The following is a 20,791-nucleotide window of genomic DNA, read 5'->3' on the forward strand; positions in this document are numbered from 1 at the left end:
AATAAAAATACCAAAATTTTGAAAGAAACATTTGTTAAAGATATTTAAACTACTATTTATAAACACTAAAAAATAAAATAGAAAAGCATTTGATACCGTTAATTCACTTCAATTTCTTCCAAAACTAAACTGATAAATTTGTCTTGATATCTTTATCGGCGTGGTGTATTTAATTATGGCAAAGCACACTAGGGCTATCTGTCTAAGGGGAGGGATGCCTTCGTGGAGGACTTTCTAAGGAAAACTGGCTCGTATACACGTTACACATGGGGAAAACGACGAAAATATCCTATGCAGCCAGCCCGTTCGCTGGATTCGAACCTCGGACCAAACTACCAGTGTTCAGCGACTTAACCGCTCGGCCGCTGGTGAGCTATTTTCATTGGAATAAAGTAAACTTTAAGCAACCATCATTTCATTCATCAACAGGGATAGTGCAACCAATTACTGGTAGAAAGCGAAAATGTATTTTGATAGGAAAATTTATATTGATTATAATATTTTTCATTTGGAATCCGTGGGAGTTTTCGATGGGAAGGGGAAAAAGTCGTAAGTATTACGAATTCCATTTGGCATCACTGGGACAGAAAGGGTTAAAAGAAGCCATAGGCGAAATCAATCAAGCTCGAGTTGCTTTGACTTAATCATTTACCGAAACCTTACCTTTTATAAGCTTGCAACAGTAGATATTATTTTCAAGAAGATATTCAAGTCATTTGTATGTTTTGTTTTTAAATAGTTTTAATAGAACTCTTTTACATGATGATAGGTTATCAAAAGTTGTTCTCAGTTTGCAAGAATTTCTTTTTTCTTTGCCGGGGGGGGGGGCATCGATTCGAACTTTTCTTTGAGTTCATCGGCAATCCCAACTCCTGCCAGGAAACGTGCGTCGTCTGCTAGTTACTTGAAGCTTATCCAAAAACGCATTCACGTATAACAAATTTAGAAAGCGTTTACTCTTAAAGTGCTGCGTCATGCATGCCAGTTTTCAATGTCAAAACGAAGTAGCACGTGAAATAAGCTCTAAAAGCTGTTCAGGATCAAGGTTGACGAATTTGTTACATTACTGGACGAGTGGTGTAACAGAACGGCGATGAAATTGTTGAATTTCGCGAACGACACTTAATTTTTATAGTCTTAAAGAATTCCTTTCTCTTGTTAATTCTTCAGAGTGCTTGCTTTCGATGAAACAGGGTTTTATTTAAGAAAATTCAGAGTTTCAAATAAAGAGCAGAAGAAAGCTTCACTACTTCACTACTTCTGCTTCACTACTTACGGCAGCTTTATCATCATATGAATTGTGATACAGCTTCTTTTCTGAGTTTACACGTAAAGATACTTGAGAAATATAAACAACTGCAAAGCTAATTTATGCAGAACATTGAAATCGTTAAATGGAAGCCATTATTCAAATACCAGATATCTTATTAATAATTTTGTTGCCGATGACGCTATGTGTTTAAAAGGTATACTACCTCACTGTGTTTCAGCTTTAACAAACGCTGTTACTATTATTAAGTTATTTGCAAACATATCGATTATTTAATCTTGTTTCTTCAAAACTCTTCATAATCAATATTCCGTTTTCGTAATCATTGCTGTTCCTCGTCATCTTTTATTCTAGACATATTTTCTTTACTCAGTCTGTTAGAATTCTTTGGATAAGCTAAGTTCTTTTTGTGAGTATCTTATACCTTTATTTCAGACCTTGACAATATGATCCTCGGATCACCAAGTGATCCATTTCATAATTTCAAGTGACCCATTTGAGCTCCGAAAATAAAGTATAATATATAAATTGTAAAACATAAATATGAAACGAACACTTGAAGAATACGTAAATAAATAAACTGAAAATGACTAATATAACATTTTTATTTGATTACATGCTTGCAGTAATGAAGGTGAATTTTTAAAAACTGCAATTTAATTTCAAGGAGAAATCGATAAATCTGCGATAATTGATAATTAACGCCAATCTATAATCTATAATTCTAAATAAATGGCTTAGCCATTTTGTCCGCAACTTATAAATGAAAGCAATTATTATCACACATAAAATTTATTTTAAAAATAGAAGCAGCTTAACTACTGAAAATTCAGATGTTTGTATTAAAAGGATTTAGTGTAAGCCAGCCTGACTATCGAAAGAGAAAATAAAGCTCATTCAGTTGTGTTTGCTTTTATAATAATTAGAATTTTATTTTTATGTTTAAAGGTTAAAGCCTATTGTAATTACTTTCTCAATCAAATTTATCTTGTTATTCATCAAAAAAGGCTGTTAAAGTGGAAATACCGTTGACCTAAAACGTGTTCTTATACACACATTTGGTTGATTTTGATCGCAGCCAAAAAAGGTTACTGACGCCTGTTTTTATAGTAGTAGGTATTATAATTGCATTGATAAATAGCAAAGATGTATAATCACGAATGAAAGGATCTAAAAGATCACTTTTTATAAAGTCTGTGTAGTATGAACACCAGCAGAGGATGCAAATCATTTTTGAGCTACTGTGTTTATCGCGTGTCTTCAGAGAGACTATCACTCATTCGCAGTGCCAGCCAGTCCTGCGCCGCATTTTCACCGAAGTTCGTTCAGAAATTTAGGGCACGCCTAGTCATTGATTTTTGCTATCTTAGTACGAATATCATGTTTTAGCTTCTCATTTGTTTGCATTCTTTCATTTTTTTTTTCGATTGCCTAAAGACTTCAGCTTTTAAGAAATAAAATAACAACAGATTCATTTGTCATGTGTGTTGTAGCTCCATATTGTTGGAACCACAAAGCTACATTTCTAGATCAGAGTTTCTCAAACTGTTGTATATTGCATTATATTTGTAGGTACAGATTTACACAAAAGATAGAAATGAATATTCGAAACGAATGTAAAATGGCGTAGCTTCTAACATTTTATTATAAAATTTATTATATATATTTCGCTTTCATTGCCCTCCCCCTTTAATTTGTATCTGTGACAGCGGCCGCATTTGACCTGTCACGGTTGTGTGGTTAATACTGAAACCAGTATTAATTCATAATATACGGTGAACTGAACGCTTTTTTATGGTGATTAGTGGTAATAGAAAAGGAGTTGGAGATCCTCGGACACCTTCCCTGGGACTTTCATAACACTGGGGTGGAGGGACCCACCAGCGGCCGAGCGGTAAAGTCGCTGAACACTGGTAGTTCGGTCTGAGGTTCGAATCCCGCGAACGGGCTGGCTGCATGGGTGTTTTCGTGGTTTTCCCCATGTGTAACGTGTATACGAGCCAGTTTCCCTTAGAAAGTCCTCCACGAAGACATTTCTTCCCTTAGGCAGATAGCCCTCGAGGCTTTGCCGCAATTAAAATAACCTAACCTAACCTAACACTGGGGTGGAACTAGGCAAAGTGGTATTGTCACCTATATGGTGCCCAACGTTTATGCCAACGACAGATGCAATCTTACACAATTTGTCAGATAAAATTCGTGGGCTTGGTTCTGATTAGGTCACACAAATTAGACTTGGCACAATAACAAGAAACGTCGTTATCCACACAGCGAATGCAGCGGCCTTGTTGATATGAATATTCTCATTAATGTGAGGTATAACTTTAATTGCATAGGCGATTATGGCTACGGCAGGAGCCTCATGTAGTTAACCCTTTTCGGCCATATATCTACTGTCAGCCATCATCAAAGTTTTTTTTATCGTTCCAATCGTATGTTTACTCTCAACCACCAAAACTATTGTTCCAATTGTATGCCTACTGTCAGCCACCACATCAAAGAACAATGCTGTTCATATATTAAGCCAACAAGCTTCATAGTCTTGCATGTTATGTATTACTGTTCGTTCAACGAAAATTTATTGCGACTAGAATGTAACTCAGGTATAAACATAATACAACCGCAAAATGTTAATTGTGTAGCCTTTTGCCGAAATTTGGCGATAAAATTGCCGATATGTCATGGACGGATGGAGAACCTTCTGGAACGAATTCTTACCGGTTTAGCCCAGAATGTTCTCGAACACCAGCCAAAAGCTATATAAACCCTGCTGGTCCGCAGTAAGCGTGTGGGCCTCGCATAGAGTGCGAGTGAGAGTGCCTAGTTAGTATCGAGTTGGTGTCTCGTCTAGCGAGTCAATCCCTGCAGAGTCGATCGAGTTGACAGCCGGGCAGCGAGTGCCGAGTGGGTCGTCAAGTGCACCGAAAAAGTCTCGTAGTGTATCGCAGTTAGTGCATCGTCGAGAGAGCGTGTTGAGCTCCGGGAAAGACTGAACCGAAGAGTCGGGAGCTGTGCTCTGCGTGTCGTCGAAAGCATCGCGAGTTGTAGCGTGGAGAGTCTCGAGAGTACGTGGAGTTCCGAGAACGACCAAGCAGTGTCGGGAGCTGTACTGTGGTGCTTTGCAGTGAAGCTGTCTCCACCGTGATAGCCTGATAACCTGGAGGCTGTGTCGCTGATCGTGTCATCGTGTTTATGGTAGTTCATCGACGACTGTAAACGTGTTTTGGAGCTGTCCTGACAATACTGGCCAATAAAGTGTGTTTTGATACTTCATCGAGTATTGTCGTCTTTATTCACTCCAAATCCACAGAAACCCCGTACGAATGTGAAGGAAGAAAATAACGTAACAACTGGTGTCAGAAAAGAATAAGTTATATTACAGTCGTGTAGGAAATAATGTAGGCTATGATTCCGGTACGCAATATTTCACAAGTGCAGCACATGCTTCCGGTACAATACAAAGAGCATCGCATTAAAACAAGCTACTTGCGTCTTTTTCCCTACTTTAGCATACATAGTACACTACGTGAAACATGTGGATGCTCTCGGGCAAGCAGCAGATTTTCTCACTGTCGTAATAGTGTATGTGCTGAAGTGAAAAAGAGCTAATAGGGTGACCGGAAATTAATGCCGCTTTCTTACATTAAATTCAAACGAATACATTTTTAACAAGTTTTTATTTTTAATCAGTAATATAATCACCCTCGTTATCTACAAACTTTTGCCATCTAATGTACAGATTTTCAATCCCAGACCGATAAAAATCAATTGGTTTTTGAGTAAAATATCTCGAGAGGACATTTTGGACATCATCGAAATTTTCAAACATTTTTGCCACTATGTTGGGTGAGTATGGCAATACCTCCCACCACAATTCATTAATTTTTTTTTTTCCAGTGTTCGTCTTGCACACTGCGGTCTTGCATTGTCGTGTTGCAGAATGACGCCTTTTCTGTTGACAATTGATATTTTTCCATTAAAGATTGGTTCACTCCATCAAATTGTTCACAATAAATGTCTGCATTAACAGTTTGTTCAAGTTTCAGCAATTCAAAATGAACAATTCCGCGAATACTCCATCAAACACCCAGAAGCGCCTTTTAGGGATGTAAACCCTTTGCAACCCCTATTAAAACTGCCTTTTGAGTTTTGGATTACATAGGACTTATTTTTTAGTCTCCACTAATCAAACAATCAAAAAACGGTTCTGTAGGGTGCCGTTGAAGCAATACGTTGCGTGAGGATAATGTGATGGATAGGTTGGCTTTATTCTTTTCGAACAGATTATGGGGGGACTTAAACACCTGCTTTGCTTATTTTTCCATTCTGCTTTAAATGTTCTTGGATGGTCGACCAAGGTGCTTGACGTGGATTTGCTTCCACTTCTGCCCTTAGCATGTTGTTGTCGATGCGCAGAAACGACATTAGTTTCCGGTCTCCCTATTACATTCAGAGGTATCACAGCAAACCTTAAAACCTGAAATGGGTGGGAAAAGTCAACTCAGTGATTTGGAAAAAGTGAATGATAGTTGTTAAAAATCCTCTCGTGAAATTTAAGCAATGTAAGGTGGCGCATTCTACTATGAATAATAATACTGAGAACGGAAAAGCTTGAGGAGTTAACATTCCATAGTACTTTTAGATTTTACGTGAGGATAATGATAATTCATAGAAATTAATAAAATTAATAAAAGCTTCATAGAAATTAATAAAAGCTTGAGGAGTTAACATTCCATAGTACTTTTAGATTTTACGTGAGGATAATGATAATTCATAGAAAGCTGCAAAATATAAGTTTTAACTGAAGAAAAGTTGCTTATAAACATGCATCAAGTGCATCTAATATGAAATATTGCTTTAATGTGTAAAGTGAAAGGTAAGTCGAACCTGAAATAGTGGCGACGTGAGAAGAAACGCTGTACGTTCTATTGGAAGCCTCATGACCGCGTCTTGGTGTGGAGAATAGCAGGTGCAGGGTAGAAGCGGGCTAGACACCAGAATTTCACGGTTGGTCCTAAGGTTGCAATTCTTCTCCAATTTAGAGGAAGAACATCCCGGGGAGCGGTCCAAGGGTCTTCCGATGTGTTCTCCCTCTTCCCCTACCTCTCATCACCTGAGAAAACTTTCAGCTTGCCGTGCATTTTGGCTGCCACCTTGCCACTCAGTCATTTCCCGTGTAAAAACATCGATATGTTTTCCGGGATTTGAATCTGACCCCTTCGGTATGGCATTCAGCGTCACTAACCACTATACTGTTAGGGTGGCGTGGAGAATGCCAGGTGAACGGAATTTACAAGAGCGTATTTGTCCTCAAGTTTGGCGGAAGGTGTATTAGTGTGCTATTTTTAGATTGCTTCGCTTTGGACTCCTGCTTCCTGTGAAAGGAAATATAAAAGCAAAGACTTAACGTAATATTTTAAACATTCCAATCCTTCCTGCATTCTGTCAACTATTTGCTGTGATGCTGTAATTGTTTCAGTAGAGTCGAGCAACGACCCATGTAATGCAGGCTGTTGACGCATGTTTTTCTTATATAGATGTTGTGGAAATGAACTAGCCATTCAGAGCAATAGAATATTTATATGAACTGGAATGCCATTTATCAACGAAGCAACATTGCAAAACCTTTTACTGCTCCTCAACAAGCATTTGTGGTTTCTTTGATTTATTTGATTATGGCAAAACGCTCTGGCTATTTTTCTAAGGGATGGGATGATTTTGTGGAGGAAAATTGACTGCTAGCCACATTACATATGGGGAAAACCATGGCAACGCTTATGCAGCCGTCTACTCGCTTGGAATCGAACTATAAGTATTCAACGATTTCACCGCTCAGTCACCAGTGAGCGGCCCAATAAGAGTGGAAAAGTATTACTGCAACAGTTTATCAAAGTAATATAAAGTAGCCTTTCTGAGTGGTCACTGTCATTTCATCCAGCCGGAGTCCCACTTCCTGCTCATTCCCACCGTGTATGCTCGTAATTCTATTCTACAAGTACTCTGATATTTTTCGTCGCTATAAAGCAGTAAGGTTGCTTTCTCGTGTGTTCGTTAAGAAAGAATTTTTGATATGCTTTAAAATTATTTCTTTCATAAATCTATCAATGCTGGATGCAAGAAACTTCCTTTCGAGCTTTCTCGATGTCTTTCTTTCTAATACTGACCATCTGTAATTTTTACCTTAAGTGAGAGACATACAAATCTTTTCTCTTTAGGCAATGGTTCGATTATTAGTAGTTCAAATTCCTTCATAACTTGAAATATTGAAAGAATAAGCGGCATTTGTATTAGATATGTTTACAGGAGTATAATATTTTAAAAAGGAGAACTACGGAAGTTAAATAATTTTTATAATTACCAAAGTTAAATGAGAGCTTCTTAAAAACTTTTCCAGCAGTATATGAGTAGAAAAGACCTCTGCACATTGTTCGCCTCACGGAAAACGGCCAGTTTATAGCCCGAAAACAGTTTACGTTACTGACAAAAAGTTAATGATCGATTAACTCAATACAGGATTATCACAGATCTTCGAGTTGCGACAAAATAAAATAAGATAGATTTACGGAATACAATAAAATGAGCTGTATTTATGTATGCTATACCCCATATCAGTGTAATCGCTTCAGTGTTCTTAAAATTAACTATGTTTCATAAGTCATTTGAAATTCTTTAAAGTTTTTTTTAGATTGCGACGAGATTAGATTGTAATAATGTTCACTATCTCTTGTATTTTGAAGGTGAAATTCCCAGGTGGCTGAAAGGTTGTCTCATTCGTATCGGATCTGGGTTGTTGGAAGTGGGCAAAGACAGATTCAATCACGTTTTCGATGGCTTGGCTCTGATGCACCGGTTCGCCTTTCTTGATGGCAGAGTCACCTACCAGAGCCAGTTCTTAAGAAGTGACGCCTGCCGGAAGGCTATGAAAGCGAATAGAATTGTGCAGTCGGAATTCGGCACACGCGGAATACCTGATCCTTGTAAGACAATATTTCAGAGGTATGACTTCCGTTCTTTTAATCCCAATTGTTTAGAATTTGTTCGCTTGCTTGATTTCGTTTCCATATCATGATTTCCTTATAAATGACGCAGAGAGCCAAACGTAAACTTGAGTGCAAATTTAATTTTAATTAAATAAAAGTAATGTCTGTGATAAAATAAAAATAAGATCGTGTGTTCGATTTCAGGATTTGGGTCAATTAAAATCAGTTTCATCGTTTCAGTTTAGTTGGAATAAAAATGGGTTACGTAATTAAAATAAAAAATGATTTGTTCTCATAGCAAGTTTACCAAAACAAATGTATCAGAAAAATAAATATATATATAACTCTCTCTCTCTCTCTCTCTATATATATACGTAGCGTATTCGGAAACTAAGTACCGTTTCATTCTAGCGCCGTCGCAGCGCTGTGGTAGGCGTCCCGCCGCATGCGCACTAGTCTTTCTTGTTCACTGACTTTTGATTGCCGCCATTTTTGTTGCTCTACGTTGTGTTTTCAGTTTGCTGTACACATTCAAAATGTTTAAGACAATTAGTTCTCCCGCTAACTGTGAGATTCGTGCCGTGATTAAATTTTTGAACGCGAGGAATGTTAAACCAGCCGAAATTTATCGTCAAGTGACAGAAGTTTACGGTGAATACGCGATAAGTGATGGAATGGTGAGAAAGTGGGTAAGAATGTTTAATACAGGTCAAACAAATGTCCACGCCGAGGCTCGGAATGGTCGGCCTTCTGTTGTCACCGATGATTTGGTAAGGAAAGTTGATGAAGCAATTCATGAGAACAGACGCTTCTCAATGACAACTCTTTCAGAGGCATTTCCAGAAATTTCACGTACTGTTTTGTTCGAAATTGTGTCTGACCGCTTGAATTATCGCAAACTGTGTTCCCGATGGGTTCCAAAAATGCTCACTGATGTTCACAAAACAAAGCGACTTGGTAGTGCCCTGACATTTCTCACACGGTACAGTGATGAGGGAGAAAACGTTTTAAACCAAATTGTGACAGGTGATGAAACTTGGGTGTGTCATTTCACACCAGAATCGAAACAACAATCGATGGAGTGGAGACACACTCATTCTCCGAAAAAACAAAAGTTCAAAGTGACAATATCATCACAAAAAATCGTGTGCACTGTCTTCTGGGATAGGAAAGGCGTATTGCTTACTGAATTTCATCCCAGAGGTGAAACCATTAATGCGGCACGATATTGTGAGACTTTAACAAAACTAAGGCGTGCCATTCAAAACAAACGAAGAGGAATGCTCAGTAAAGGAATTGTGTTGCTCCATAACAATGCTCGGCCCCCATACTGCTGGTGTCACTCAATCGTTAATTCGACAGTTTCATTGGAAGCAGTTCGATCACCCGCCGTACAGCCCGGACTTGGCGCCGTCCCACTGTCACTTGTTCCTGCACATGAAGCGCGAGCTTGGTGGCAAGCGCTTTGGATCTGACGATGACACGAAAAATGCTGTGGAGTCGTAGTTATCGAAAATGGCGGGAAGTTTCATTGACGATGGTATACAAAAACTGGTCACCCGCTATGACAAGTTTTTGATCATTGGAAACTATGTTGAAAAATAGTTTAAGACATGTATTTTCATGTAAAAATAAAATTGGATTCGAAAAAATTGTTTTACTATTATTATTATTTTTTTTTTCCAAAACGGTACTTAGTTTTCGAATACGCTATATATCAAATTGGTCTTTCAGTATTATACTTACTACCTAGCTTGTTAATTTTATATATATATGTAGGATGAGGTTAGGATTAAAATAGAGGAAGGCAGTAGCATTTTAAGGGTATTTAATGATGAAAGAATAAACATGATTATGGTATTTACAGTATGAAAGGAAGTAAGATAAAAAGTTCATCATGAAACAGAATCACATCGTCAATCAATGTTCTCGAGCGGCATGGTTCAGCTCCATCCAACGCCACGTTCTCACATCATCGGAATGCAAATCTGTCCATTTTCTCACGCAGCTTGAAGAAGTATCTCGCTGCTGTCGCTGTTGCCAGATTTAGGAAAAGGCGGACGAGTTATAGGAGCGAATTACCACACGGCCATTCTGCCTTGCCGGGCGCCCTCGCCTGGGGGTTGATCTGAAAAGAAAGAAAAAAAAACAAAAAGCAGAGAAAGTGAAAAAAAAATCAATGTCCAGGTGCCGGATGTTAGCTTTGTGTACCACCAGTTCATCTCATCAGTACAGGTTGATATCATAGTGGTGTCGTCATGGCGTATCTTTCGTACTTCGTAATAATCAGAGGGATGAACTGTTTCATAAGGACCGAATAATTTGGGACGAAGTTTAAGTCCAAGTTTCAGTTCAAGTCGAAGATTTAGTCCAAGTGGAAGTTTCAGTTCAGGCTGGATTGGTATTTGGTGTTCAAGTTTGTATTTGCAGGGAGGTTTGCGACGTTTCTTATACTGTCGTATATGTGCTTGCTGTAAACGGAGGAGGTTCCGTTGAGCTTCAATGTATAATGCAGCTTTTTCATCATCATGCTGTGTCAGCAATTTCATTGTCTTTGTAACGAAAGTTCTAGATCAAAGTCGAATCACTCATAATCCAAAAGACGAGATGCATGGCCTGGAGGGTTTTCCATAAATTTTAATTAAACTTAATATTTACATATATACAATGTAGGCTAAAATGCCTGAATCGAATATTTAATGCTCAAAAGGCAAGAACTGAATAGTTCCAGCTAAAATCTAAATCGAATTCTATTGCGTAGTGCATCGAAATTCTACCTTCAAGAAGACGCATATGTTTTCAAGTCACGTGTTCAGAAGGGGAAAGGTTAAGTAAGCCAATAGATGGACTCCTAACGCCATCTCTTGGCGATATCAAAGAATATTCCTTAACACACTCCCCACCTGAACTCTGACAAGAGTTCATCTAACTCAGTTGTACATACAATCAAGTACAGAAATCACTATTCTATAAAAATATTAAAAAATACTAATTAGTCAAACACTTCAATTCCAATACAGGTTATACACTTCATGTATCAAATAATAAATGTTATAACTAATAAATGAACTAAATTTTAAAATATTTTCCACTTAACTGAACAGACTTAACTAACGATATTCAATTTAATCATTAATAGAAAAAAAAATAACTAAATCGTTAAAGTTCAAAATATCTAAAGTTCAAGAGGATATACATGTTGAACAGTACGTTTTAAAGTCCCATTACCAGTTTTTAATTCGAATGATCGGACTTTACCATCACGTCCAGGAATAATTTTTATGATTCTACCAAGTTTCCATAATAGTTTGTTTTTATTATCTCCTTCAACTAAAACATCTCCTACTTTTAGTTCTGGTTGAAGTTACGGATTCTTCAAGAAATGGGCAGTTCTAAGATCTAATAAATATTGTTGCTTCCATTTCCACCACAACTGTTTTAACAGCAATTCTTGATAACGCTTTCTTTTTAACAGCGTTTCTCTTGTCGTTTCGCTACCGATGATTCTAGCAAAGGTCAGAGGATACTTCAAATCAGTTTGTCCAGTGTTTAAGAAGTGCATTGGAGTCAACGATTGCGGCTCGTCATTGTCGTTGTAAACGTAACTTAGAGGTCGTGAATCAAGAACTGACTCCACTTCGACAAGTAGTGTAGACATTTCTTCGAAAGTCAACAATGCTTTTCCTACGATTTTTCTTAAACATTCTTTAACAGATCTAACAAGTCTCTCATAAAACCCTCCCCACCATGGGGTTCGTTCGATTATAAATTTCCAATGGATTCTTTCTTTGGCAATGAAATTCTTGAATTTGTCATCTTTTGAAACTTTTGAAAAATTCTCAAGTTCTTTCTTTGTCCTCTTAAAGGTCTTGGCGTTGTACGAGAAGATGATTACGCAGTTTCCTCTTCTGCTCAAAAATCTACGAAATGCAAGTAAAAAGGATTCTGTTGACATATCTGATATAAATTCTAAGTGTACAGCTCGGGTTACTGCACAAACGAACAAAACAATATAGGATTTTCGAATGTCTTTAGAATTCTTTACGTAAACTGGTCCGGCGAAATCAATTCCACAGACTGCAAATGGAGGCGATTCTTGGATTCTATCCTTTGGTAAGGGTGCTGTCATCTGGTCTGCTGGTTTAGCTAAATATTTTTGGCAAATTATACAACCTTTTAATGCTTTTTTGACTAACTGTCGTCCTTTAGGAATCCAGAAGCGTGATCTGACTTTAGCTAAATTCGCAGCAATTCCTCCATGCATTATCTTCTCATGTTCTTTGCATACAATCAGAATCGTTAGTCGAGAATTTTTAGGTAAGATTATTGGATGTTTATTATCTAGTGAGAAGTCAGAAAATTCCAGTCTTCCTCTCAACCTCATGATTTCCTTTTCATCAATGTAAGGAAGAAAATTGTACAAAGGAGAATTTTTTCCAACTGAATTACCTTCTTGGAGGGATTTATATTCTTCGGCAAAAAACGTCTTTTGCTCTGATCTTATCCAGAAATTTTATGCTTCTTGTAACTCTTCAGCTGTGAGAGTTCCTTGAATGTCGCTAGTTTTTCTTAATTTTCTAATGAAACGTGTTGTGCAAGCAGTGACTCTCAACACCTTCTCTAATTTGCTATATTTTGATATGTCGAAAAGATCATCTGCACTTTTTTCGATTGTACATTCAAGTTGATGTATATCACCGGATCCCTTTCGGTATTCCAGCTTGTTTTCATCTATTGTTTCTTTAATATCTAATCTTGGCCAAAGTTCGTGAGGGAGTTGAAGCCATTGGGGACCTTGCGTCCAAATGGTCTCATTTATTAACTTGGAAATCTTCGTTCCCCGAGATACGAGATCTGAAGGGTTGTCGACACCTGGGCAATAATGCCAATCTTGAGGTGAACTCAATTTTTGTATTTCTTCGACACGATTCCTGACAAAGGGTTTGAAGGCTTCAGGATGTTTCTGGATCCAAAAATAAGTAATTGTTGAGTCTGTCCAAAAATAGCACGGAATTCTCTTTCAGTGCTTTCAGAATATTGCTGACTAACTTAACTGATAACAATGCCCCCATTAATTCTAACCTCGGTAAAGTAAGGGATTTTAGTGGGGCTACCCTATTTTTAGAAGAGACAAAGGTCGTTTTGATTTCTTTATTTTCTGTCGTGAAACGTAAATATGCGACTGTACCATAGGCTTTGACACTTGCATCTGAAAAGCAATGTAGTTCGAGATTTTCGACATTAATGTTCGAGTGCATGAAAAGGTAACGAGAGATGGAGAATTCAGCTATTTGAGGTAGCTCTTCACAACACTTTTCCATTCAGAGGACAAATCTTCAGGTAACGGTTCATCCCAATCTATTTGTGACAACCAAATCTTCTGTATTAAGCACTTTATTCTAACAGTGAAAGGTCCTAAAATTCCAATCGAATCGAATATCCGACCCAACACTAGAAGAAATCGTTTTGTTTCTATTGGTTTAGATGTGAAAGACGATAAGTTCCGAACATCAAAATACAGTAAGTCCTTTGAATTATCCCATGCCATACCTAAGACTTTAAATGGGAAATTTTCTCTATTAAAATCTTCAGGATTTTCATCTGGAACGATACCCTTTTTTACCCACAATTCATGTAATTGTATTGAGTTACTATGCCATTTGTGAAGCTGCATGCTTGCTTCCTTAAATATTTGGACCGATTCTAGACTCGTGGTTAATGCTTCATTGATCGTTGGTTGGTTTCCAATCACATCATCTACATATAAGTTCTCATTCAAAAAGTTAACCGTTGTAGGATAAAGTTTATTATACTTTTTCAGATGATGTTTAATGGTAGCGGCTAATAGAAATGGACTACTATTTATTCCGAATAAAACTCTAGTGAACCTATATATGTCAGGAGAAATGGTTTCATCATTAGGGAAATCGGAAAACAGAAACCTGGTTGCGTCTCGATCTTTTTCATGTATGAGAATCTGTAAAAAGGCTTGTTTTATACCTGCGCTGAAGGCTATTAGATTATACCGAAATCTTAACAATATTTCGAACATTTCAGGGTATAAATTTGGCCCAACATGTAGACAGTCATTTAAAGAAATGGATCCTGGGGCATGCGATGATGCATCATAAACAATACGTAATTTACTTGTAGCTCGATCCTCGCGTATAACTTCCCTATGTGGCAAGTAAAACACGACATCCTCTTCATTTGAAATTTCTGAAACTGGTTCGATAATATTTTGTTTTAACTGATGTCTCAATACGTTCCTGTATTCGTAAAATAGATTAGGATCTTTTTTAAATCGTTTTCTAAGTCGATGAAATCTTTGTTCTGCGATTTCCCTATTATTATTTAGATTTGATGTGTCATGTTTCCAAGGCAATCTAACTTTATAGCGAGAATTTTCTTATGTTATATTTGATTCGAAATATTCGACGACTTCATTTTCAGTTGAATCGAAGTTTTCTCTCTTATCAATAAGTCCTGAGTTTTCCAAGTCCCAAAATTTTGTTATTTGTTTGGAAATCAAATCTTCTCCTACAACTACATTAAAAGCTAAAGAGACATCATCATCACCTTTTCGTCCATGTAGGCACCAGCCGAAAATAGTTTCCACTGCAACAAGATTTTTGCTTAAGTATTTAACGTGTCCCATTACTATGTTGTAATAATAATCTGCACCAATTAGAATGGCAATGGGTTTTTACAATCGGGAAAATCTGCAAGCATCAAATTTTTTAATTGTCTGTTTTGCTTAATTTCTTCTGATTTAGGAGGTGGAATATCTGTACCTGATATATGATCAGTTACTAATAATTCAACTTCTATTCTAGAATCGGGAGAACTTCTATGTTCTAAAGTTAATTTAACTACGTCATAATTTTTTTGGATGGGAGAAGTATTCCCAAAAGTGTAGACAATCAATTTTTCTTTTCTTATGACTTCGAGGTTTAACCTGTCCGCTAACTCGCGAGCACAAAAACTTTTCATACTTCCACTATCCAAGAGAAGTTTGGCAAACACCTTTTCCTTAGCTGTTTTAACTTTTATCGTGCAAGTCTGTAAAAGAATTGTATTATTTGCATTATGTGAAACGGCCGAAACAATTTCTTCTTTCTGTTCCTTAGTTTGTGTATCATTTTTCGAAATTGATATACTATCCTTTTTATCACTTGGTGTATTTTTAACTATCGAACTGGATTTAAAACATATGGCTTCTGAATGTTTACCTTTGCAAATTTTACAAACTTTAGTTTGGCATTGAGAGTTTGGCTTTAGTTGAGTTTTGTTTGGCTTTAGTTGAGATTTTGTGTTTAGGGGCCAGGCAAAGAAAACAACGCTCTTGTTTTTTTAAAATATCTCTCTTCTCATTAACTGTAAGGCATAAACAGGACTCTGAGTCATGGTTTTGAAAACAAAAAATGCAGTTTCGATTTGATGACGCGGCTGCCACAAATTCATGTGTAGTGACAGTTTGTTTATGTTTCGGCGTCGGTGGATATCTGTTAATACCTTTCATTTCCGGGTTTAACTTGCGTGGAAAGGATAACGAATTAATCTTTTCTCGCGATTCTATTTCTAATCGGAGAAAGTCTAGAAATTTGTTTAAATCATAGGTTGAAGGATTTTCAGTATTTGTACGATGAAATTCTAAAGTTATATCGTTCGGGACAATTTTCATCAAAATTGGAATAAACAAGTTGGAATATGTTTCTGGTTTCACACCGAATGCTAAAAGGCTTCTGACTTGAACGTTAATTGTATCATAAAGTTTTCGCAATTTTTCCACTTCACTTGAACTTTGAACGGGATTTAAATTTAAGAGATTAGAAATGTGTGTATTGATAATAAGGTCACTTTGACCGAATCTATTTTTAAGAATGTCTATAGCAGAGTCATAATTAGCCTCCGAGATTGAGAGACCTTCTATGGCTGATGCTGCGTTTCCACATAAATAAATTTTCAAATAATTAAATTTTTCTATCTTCGAAAGTGTAACATTGTCATGAATAGTGACCTTGAATGAATTCCAAAAATTTATCCAATCGTTATATTCTCCGGAAAATTTGTGAATTAAGAGTTTGGGCAATTTCACATTGCCTTCAATTTGTCTTTTGGTTTCAACTTCTGTAGATGAATTATTTAAATTCGTGTTGATATTTTGAGTATTGTATTTCTTTAAATAACGGTTGATTTTAGACTTCGCTATTATTATTTTATCGTTATATTCCATAGAAGTGTTAATATCTGAATCTAATTTTGATTCAACTTCAATCAAATTTTGTATTTTTTCATTTAAATCATGTAGTTCCGTTTCTTTACTATTTAACAATTCCAAACAATTTTCTAACTCTTCTTGATTTTCTTCTTTTAAATACTCATCTACATTTTTAATAATTTGAGTTACAGAAGCACGTATATGTGCTCGATTCTTAATTAGTGTCTTCTGTTCCATTTTAATAAATTATCAAAGGAGACTTACCGTGAGAAGTCTTCGCTTACAAAGCTAATCCAAACGGCGAAAAACACAAATTTTCAAATTAATCAGATTCTTTTCTGTGACCGATGCACCATTATGTAACAAAAATTCTAGATCAAAGTCGAATCACTCATAATCCAAAAGACGAGATGCATGGCCTGGAGGGTTTTCCATAAATTTTAATTAAACTTAATATTTACATATATACAATGTAGGCTAAAATGCCTGAATCGAATATTTAATGCTCAAAAGGCAAGAACTGAATAGTTCCAGCTAAAATCTAAATCGAATTATATTGCGTAGTGCATCGAAATTCTACCTTCAAGAAGACGCATATGTTTTCAAGTCACATGTTCAGAAGGGGAAAGGTTAAGTAAGCCAATAGATGGACTCCTAACGCCATCTCTTGGCGATATCAAAGAATATTCGTTAACAGTCTTTGAAGTTTGTTTAAATTTTCTTCGTTTCTACTTCCAAGCTCTTTTCTTGCGTTTCTTTGGGCGTGAAGCAGATAAAGTGTATGAAATTGTAATTTTTCTTCCAAATATTTCAGCATTCTTTGTTGCCTCAAAAGCTTCAACTGGAATGTCAGAAACAAGTTGTTTCCTTAGATTATTTTTCTGTTCTTTGGGAGTTTCTGCACATTTAGCAGGCGTTTTCTCGTTTGCGGGATCAGCACATGCTTGTTCAAATTGAATCAGCTGATTTTTCACAGTTTCTTCAGTATTCTGCACGTTTGGATCATTATCGACATCATCATCATCAACTTCATGACTGTCATCATCATCTGCGTTGTCATCAACATCATTTTCATTGACATGATCTTCATCAACAACAGCAACGTCATCTTGATCAACATCATTATCATCATCTTCATTAGCTTCATGAGTGCCATCATCATCATCAGCACCATTAGCGTTAGTATTTTCGTCATCATCAATATGATCTTGATTCTTGTCGTCGTCTGCGTCATCACCATCATCGTCATGAGCTCCATGATTGGTATCAGCATCATCTTTGTCATCGTGATCATCCAAATCCAAAGTGTCATCATCTAAATCCAATTCTGAATCGTCATGTGCATCATCATTATTTTCCTTACTTGTTTTCTTCAACTGATTTTCACTTTCTTTTATTTTCTGAAAATCTTCCATAGCAGTTTTAACTTCGTGTGGGTTGTGAGGAGTAATGATATGTTGAACTTCTTGGAAAATTTCCGATTTTGGGATGTGTGAAAGATCAGGTGGAAATGTGTGATCATGAGTAACATTAGCGACATTAACAAAAATTTGATCATTATTATTGCTGCATAAATGAATACCATCTTTATCAAATGTAAATCGAGTTTGTTACAAAAAGTCTATTCCAATAATCGCATCAAGAGGAATCATATAGTTTTTTACTACATGGATTTTAGCAGATATAAAATAGTATTTTCAATTTGAATGTAGTCCTGAAAGAATCGAATACTTTGAACTGTCTCTCGGCCAAGTCCTGAGAATGTAATTCTGGAAGGATGTAATGGTGAAGAACCAATTTTGCGGTATGTTTTCTCCGTAATAAGTGTTGCTTGTGATCCAGTGTCATAGAGAGCAGTTAACTGAGTTCCTTTAAGTTGAATATCAACATGCATCGGATGTTTAGAAAAATTTTGGGTGGAAAGTGCATTTACAATACTATCAGATGTAGAACAACTAGGAGCAGATTCCGTGGTAGAACTACCAGAACGTTTGGGACAGTTGGAATGAACGTGACCATAATTGTGGCAACCATAACATAATTTGCCATTAGATTTATTAGGACAAGTGTTGCTTTTGTAGCCTTCCAAACCACAAAAATAACAGACTGGTTGAGTGTCTGATGTACGTTTAGCATCAATTTTAGCATTGGGAAAGGAATTTGTAAATTTCTTTGGAGTATTTTGCTTCAAATGTTTTGAATTGTTAAAGAGGTTTTCATAAATCTTCAGTTTTTCTTTAATTTCAGGAATGGATTTACAACCGTATAAAATTATTTTATTGTTTGATGAATCGGGAATTCCATTTATAATATACTCAATCAAAGAAGAATCATCCATAGAACCTTTGTGTGGGAGGTCTCTCACAGCTAAAAAATATTCTTGTAAGGTTTCAAATGGTTTCATGTGACGAGATTCCATTAATTTATGTAAATGAAGGCTATTAATATTTTCCGAAAATTCATCTAATAAATGGTGTTTTAATTGTTCCCAATTAGTAATTCCACGAATTGATCTAATTAATGTTAAAGCTGGACCTGTAAGACATTTTTTAACAAAAATTACTCGGTGAACTGGATTCGTGATTTGATAGAGATTAAAAATGTCATCAATGTCAGAAATAAAATCTTCAACGCTGTAATTATCCCGAGAGGAAAAGGGTTTGATCAAATCAACAATGTCCTTTAAGCCAAAACATTGAAACGGAACAGTCTGTATTTGCGGGTTAGTTGATACCAATAAATTTGCAAGCGCACTTTCAAGAGAGATTTTTGCCTCCATTTGTTTACATAAGAGTCATCTGAAGCGTGCTTAATGTTCTTTTGGGCGACGCTATTCGTCGAGGGTGAACTTTGCACCAAAGCGTCTTCTTCAAGGTCGCTGTAGTCAGCGGAATCTGATTTTAATAACGATACATCAGCTAGATTTGTAAGAACATTGTTAGCACAGTTTTCAATATCGGTGGAAAATTCTAAATATAGTAAGTTACATATGGCAATTAATTCCGCAAGAGAAAATTCTTTTATAATTTTTTGTTTCGTTTCTTCAAAATTAAATGGTTTGGGAAAACCAGAAAAATTGCGTAACCTAGCACGATTCTGCCGATCACCATCTGAGCCAAAAACTAAACGATCTAAAAGCTTGATATGCTTGGTACGGCAGTGTTTAATGACTGTGCAATGTTGGGATAATCGTTAAGTGTAGCCATTATTTATCAGTTTTCTTTTTACCAAATATGAAATTCCACAAAATATGTATGTTTTCGATTTCATCAAATATTATTTATCTGGTTTCAGAAATTAATATACCAAAATATATTCTTAATTTTTCTTATTATTCTTCAAAATAGTATTAATTCTTCTTAGTATATTACACAATAACTATGATGTTAAAACACTCAAAAATCATAAATGAAATCGTGAACATATGATTCAAACAAATGGTAAAATATATCATCAAACAAATCTTCATATAAGAAAGACTATGTTAAGAATGGAAAATAGAATTTCACGTTAAAATATGATATCAAAATTATTAACTTAAAAAAATATTGTACAGTCCTTGTAAAATATAGGCATCACAAGAAATAAGAAATTTATGCACCAAATTCGAAAACGAAAGTAATTCTTCAAAGTTACTTTTTTAATATATCACAATTCTGTAAATAGTCAGTAATGTATTTCCATCAAAATGAAATACCTGTAGTTTATTCAATTAAACTTCATCAAAACTGTTTAATTAATTATCATCAACATCAAATTCGAAAACGGAAGTGTGAATTCTTCAAAGTAATAATCATTCGAAAATAAAATGAATTTTCATCAACATCAAATGCCTTTCGCTTCATCAAATAAACTTCATAAAAAAGCGTCATCAAATATTCATAATAATTTGAAAGAATATTACTTCCTCATTAGCATTACTTCATGAAATAAAATTAGCTCTACTTACGCGCTGACGAATCACAACAACTGGGATCTTGCGATATTATTCCATAGTAGTACATCATTTATAGGTATATTCGATATGTTATATGGTAGTCTAGGGGATTTAAAAGGCTGAAGAGAAGAACAGATTTTAGTTCAAGGAGTCGAAAGAGTTCGTGGGGCCGAGCCCCCATGTGGGCTGAGGTTAGAATTAAAATAGAGGAAGGCAGTAGCATTTTAAGGGTATTTAATGATGAAAGAATAAACATGATTATGGTATTTACAGTGTGAAAGGAAGTAAGATAAAAAGTTCTTCATCATGAAACAGAACCACATCGTCAATCAATGTTCTCGAGCGACATGGTTCAGCTCCATCCAACGCCACGTTCTCACATC

The 20,791-nt window shown here is 36.0% G+C and overlaps 1 protein-coding gene across 3 annotated transcripts in view; it reads left to right on the forward strand.

The window, feature by feature from the left end:
• The window catches only part of LOC118193732 (carotenoid-cleaving dioxygenase, mitochondrial-like), a 93,955-nt gene that overhangs the window by 18,872 nt on the left and 54,292 nt on the right, over positions 1–20,791 (forward strand). For all 3 annotated transcript variants that reach the window (XR_015043131.1, XM_085824301.1, XM_085824309.1), the window contains exon 2: positions 8,008–8,266. Coding sequence is in view for 2 of the 3 variants with exons in the window: in XM_085824301.1 (XP_085680427.1) it covers positions 8,008–8,266 (259 nt within the window). In the remaining variant the exon portion in view is untranslated. The remainder of the gene's footprint in view (positions 1–8,007; positions 8,267–20,791) is intronic.

Source organism: Stegodyphus dumicola, chromosome 1, assembly GCF_044657685.1.
Source record: "Stegodyphus dumicola isolate Sdum_Otavi_A_Nest chromosome 1, ASM4465768v1".
NCBI lineage: Eukaryota > Metazoa > Arthropoda > Arachnida > Araneae > Eresidae > Stegodyphus > Stegodyphus dumicola.